Here is a 4,346-nt window from a genome sequence, read left to right on the forward strand (position 1 = left end):
GATGCCATTTGGTCTATGCAATGCCCCAGCCACTTTCCAAAGACTAATGAATTCAGTTCTTGCAGGGTTACAGTGGACCAGTTGCCTTGTGTATATTGATGACATTATTGTTGTAGGCAGAAATTTTGATGAACACTTGGATAATTTGCATATGGTTTTGAAACGACTTAAGCAAGCCAACTTGAAGGTACAACCACATAAGTGCCAGTTTCTACAGCAACGAGTTGTTTTTCTGGGCCATGTGATCTCTCCAAACGGTATTGCTCCCGATCCAGACAAGACATCCAAGGTCAAACAATGGCCAATACCATCCTCCAAAGTGGAAGTACAGCAGTTTTTGGGTTTTTCCAACTATTATCGTAGATTTGTAAAGGATTTTGCTTCAATAGCAAAACCTTTGTGCCAGCTTACAGAAAAGAAATCAAGTTTCTGTTGGACTAATGAGTGCCAAGTAGCATTTGATCATCTAAAGCAATGCTTAACATCTGCACCAACCCTAGTAATGCCTAATTGGTCATCTTCGTTTATCATCGACACTGATGCCAGCGACACAAGTATTGGTGCAGTACTTTCCCAAACAGATGACAAAGGCACTGAACATGTCATAGCTTATGCCAGTAGATTACTAAGCAAAGCAGAGCGCAATTACTGTACAACCCGTAAGGAGCTTCTTGCTGTAATCACATTTCTGCAACACTTTAGGCAATATCTGCTGGGATGGTGTTTCACAGTGCGAACAGATCACGGGGCACTGACATGGCTGCAGGGCTTCAGGAACCCTGAAGGCCAACTCGCACGCTGGTTAGAGAAGCTCCAGGAATACCAGTTCAATATTGTCCATCGTCCTGGCAAGAAGCACATGAATGCTGATGCACTGTCGAGATTGCCATGCCGATAATGCGGAAGGACCAATGACACATAGGTAGCAATGCTAGCATCTGGTAACACATCTTGTGGTTACTCACCTCAACAATTACGTAGCATGCAGTTAGACGACGATTGCATTGGTCAGATTCTCAGAGCCAAGGAGCAGGAGCAGCAGCCTTCAACTAATTTTGCAAAAAGTCAGCCCATTAGTTTTCGCCGCCTACTGCAACAGTGGGATCAACTGATCATCCATGATGGGGTACTATACCGATTGTTTCATCACCACTCTAAAGAACAAATAAGTTTGCAGTTAATTGTGCCCACAGTACTGAGAGAAGAGATTGTGAAGCAGATGCATGAGGGTGTGGCAAGTGGACATTTGGGACAGGATAAGACACTTCATCATCTCAAAGAAAGATTCTACTGGCCAGGTCATTACAACGATGTGCGTGACTGGTGCCAGACATGTGCAACCTGTGCCTCCAACACACTCTTCAAGGTCACAACTAGGTTCAATATCAGCTAGCTATCCAACCCGAATAATGGCAGTTGATCTGGTCGGTCCATTGCCTGAAAGTGACAGTGGCAATGTTTACATTATGGTTGTTGGAGACTATTTTTCCCATTGGATGAAAGCCATACCAGTACCTAACCAAGAAGCTCATACAGTAGCAGAAAAACTAGTTGACGAAGTGTTTTTGAGATTTTCTGCCCCAGAACAGCTGCATTCCAATCAGGGGAGACAATTCGAATTGCAGCTACTGAGTGAGGTTTGCAAGCTGTTGCACATTCATAAAACCCGAACAACTCCTTACCATCCCCAAAGTGATGGACTTGTCGAGAGATTTAACCGAACAATGTTAGCCATGTTAGCAGCTTGTGCTAAAGACAATCCGCTAGATTGGGAGAAGCATGTAAGGAAGGTCTGCATGGCCTACAATACAAGTGTTCAGGCCTCAACTGGGTACACCCCATTTTTTCTAATGTTTGGCCAGCAAGCCAGGATCCCAGCAGATGTTATGTATGGAGCACCAACCTCCAGTGCATACTCTGTAAATCAGTATGCAGCCACTCTGCGTAAGCAACTTGACAGTGCATTTGCTCTTGCACAGAACCACTCACTATCAAGCCATCTTAGACAGAAGGCACTATATGATAAGAAAGTCCATGGGAAACCCTACAAGAAAGATGATTTTGTGTGGCTACATTCTCCCTTAAGTAAAAGAGGGGTCAATAAGAAATTATACCACCCATGGTCTGGACCATACAAAGTTGTTAAAAAATTATCGGATGCCAACTATAGAATACAACAATTGCAAGGAAGAAGAAACAGGAAAATTGTACACTTTGATCGACTAAAACTATGTCCTCCGAATATCCGTCTGAATGAGGAACAAGTTGATGGACAAGAAGTCACAGACTCGCAGAATGTACCATCGGAAGACACCCAGCAAACAGAGTTATCTCCTGTTGGACAGAACTTAAAATCATAGACTATGATGATGAGGAACTACCAGTTGGACCAAATGAAGCAGACACAGCAATGCTGCCATCTGTGGTACCAAATAGTGGAGTCCCAAGTAGTAGATATCCTAGAAGAGAACAAAGGCCACCTATCAGATTTAATGACTTTGTGGCACTGAATTGTGTTGAAGACGGGACGTCTTCTTAGAAGAGGGGGGATAGTGTAACAGTGATGGACATGTACCTGCACACATATACACATGCTTTGTAACAATCAACACATATAGGTACTGATAGCCTGTATAAGGATACACATATTATTCTGTCCTTAAGACTGTGACGAGTGTAGTGTGTCTAAGCGAGATCTTACTTTGTAACAGCTATATATATATATATAAATCGATTTTTCTGTTTTTGCTGCCGGCTTTAAGTAGGGCTTTAACTCCAAAAGTTATTGGCTTATGAGGCTGAAACGTTGCCAGAAGGTGTACTTGGCTAAGCAGATTATAAATATTTAATAAACAGGAATTCGAAAAATGCGCTATTGTGTCAGGTTTTCGCAGATCTGGTCACAATTGTTGTGAGCACATTAAGCTTATGTGTCCCTTCCTTCCCTCTGTTTTTTCATTTAATTTTATTAAAATTTCTAAAGTTCTACAGTTGATCAATATCAGTACATCAATAAAATGTATATTGCTCGGTACATTGTCACAAATAAAAAAGCTAATGAGTGTCATACAACATGTGGTGTGTATAGTGATATGTGTAGTGTTGTATCTGTCACAATGAAGAGTTAGTATGAATTAGTGAGTGTTGCAATCCTTGGGACGGATCTTCATCTCAGTGAAGAGTACACGTACATTGCCACCTACATCTGGTGGTTGCTCATTAACATTGATTAATTCACAGTTATTGTACCACCATCCACTTTTTAATCGACTTGCACAGTTACCACCCCTCTTATCATTGTCATTGTCTAGAGTGGAGAACTTCATCCCATTTAGTGGATGAGATGCAAAGTGATCAGTACCTTCTCCAGTAAACCCACCAACAGTCAGTGGGTATTCTTCACTGGCACTTCCTACACTGAACTGATTGTAGTGGAGGTAGGACCAGGTCTTGTCATTCTTTTGATAATCCACTCTCATCTCCCATTGGCCAATTTGTGTAAAGCAATGAATAGCCTCCAGACCATACCAGAAGTCGCCTTTCAGTTTTCCAAATCCTTTTTCATAGTCAACCCAGGTCTTATTAAAGTCCACTGTACTATCCTTCCTGTTTCTCTGTATCACAATCCATCCTCCATTATCAGTGGCTGTATCACAGTAGACATCAGAAGTACCAAATGTTCTTGTACTCATCTTGTATACTCCAGGAGATGGTATAAAGGTTTTGAGGTCACAGCAACTTTTAATGGTGATCATTGATGGAGTACACTTGTGTTTGAAGTCCTTGTAGAGGTTGGTACAGTATAGATCAGCATTGACCAGTAGTAGTGACAGTGTCAGAATGACAAGTTGTGTAATGATGTTCATAACTGTTGTTGTAGGTGATAATGTCTGGTAAATCAGTTAAAGTAGAATGAAGACAGTTACTAGAAAGGTTGTTATCTAGCTATAGTCCAACAACTTCCACTGTACAACTTGTCAGGATCCTGCTTCTGTTGTTTTCTTTTCTCTGAAAGTTGACTTCTTGTTTGTCTTTCTGTTTCTGCTTATCAAGCCAAGTTGTAGTAGCCATTTATAGCTAATGTATAGTGTACCGTTGTGCACAATATCACCAAATATGGTAACCTGTTACATTTTGTTGCATTACAAAATTACACAAACAAATCTACTTACTCATATTACATATAATCGCATTATGGTTAACATCAAATGGTATCTGATCAGTCAGTAACTCAGTGTAGTTGGTCCAATGCCAAATAAGGGAATATCAGATGATCACTACCAGGACATAACTACTTGTTTAGCCATATAAGGAAACAATGCAGTTGATGTATATAATCATTTTAT

General features: G+C 40.9%; 2 protein-coding genes across 2 annotated transcripts; one reads left to right on the forward strand and one right to left on the reverse strand.

Moving 5' to 3' along the window:
- The first annotated feature begins 928 nt into the window (after positions 1 to 928).
- On the forward strand, positions 929 to 1,393 carry LOC136253518 (uncharacterized). Its single transcript, XM_066046191.1, has one exon. It carries the CDS (start codon positions 929 to 931, stop codon positions 1,391 to 1,393), a length of 465 nt encoding a protein of 154 aa, XP_065902263.1.
- A 1,741-nt stretch (positions 1,394 to 3,134) lies between these two features.
- LOC136253519 (fibrinogen-like protein A) lies at positions 3,135 to 3,866 on the reverse strand. Its single transcript, XM_066046192.1, has one exon. The coding sequence runs from the start codon at positions 3,864 to 3,866 to the stop codon at positions 3,135 to 3,137; it is 732 nt and encodes a 243-aa protein (XP_065902264.1).
- Positions 3,867 to 4,346: the final 480 nt, after the last annotated feature.

The sequence above is a fragment of the Dysidea avara genome, chromosome 4 (assembly GCF_963678975.1).
Source record: "Dysidea avara chromosome 4, odDysAvar1.4, whole genome shotgun sequence".
Classification (NCBI taxonomy): Eukaryota; Metazoa; Porifera; class Demospongiae; order Dictyoceratida; family Dysideidae; genus Dysidea; species Dysidea avara.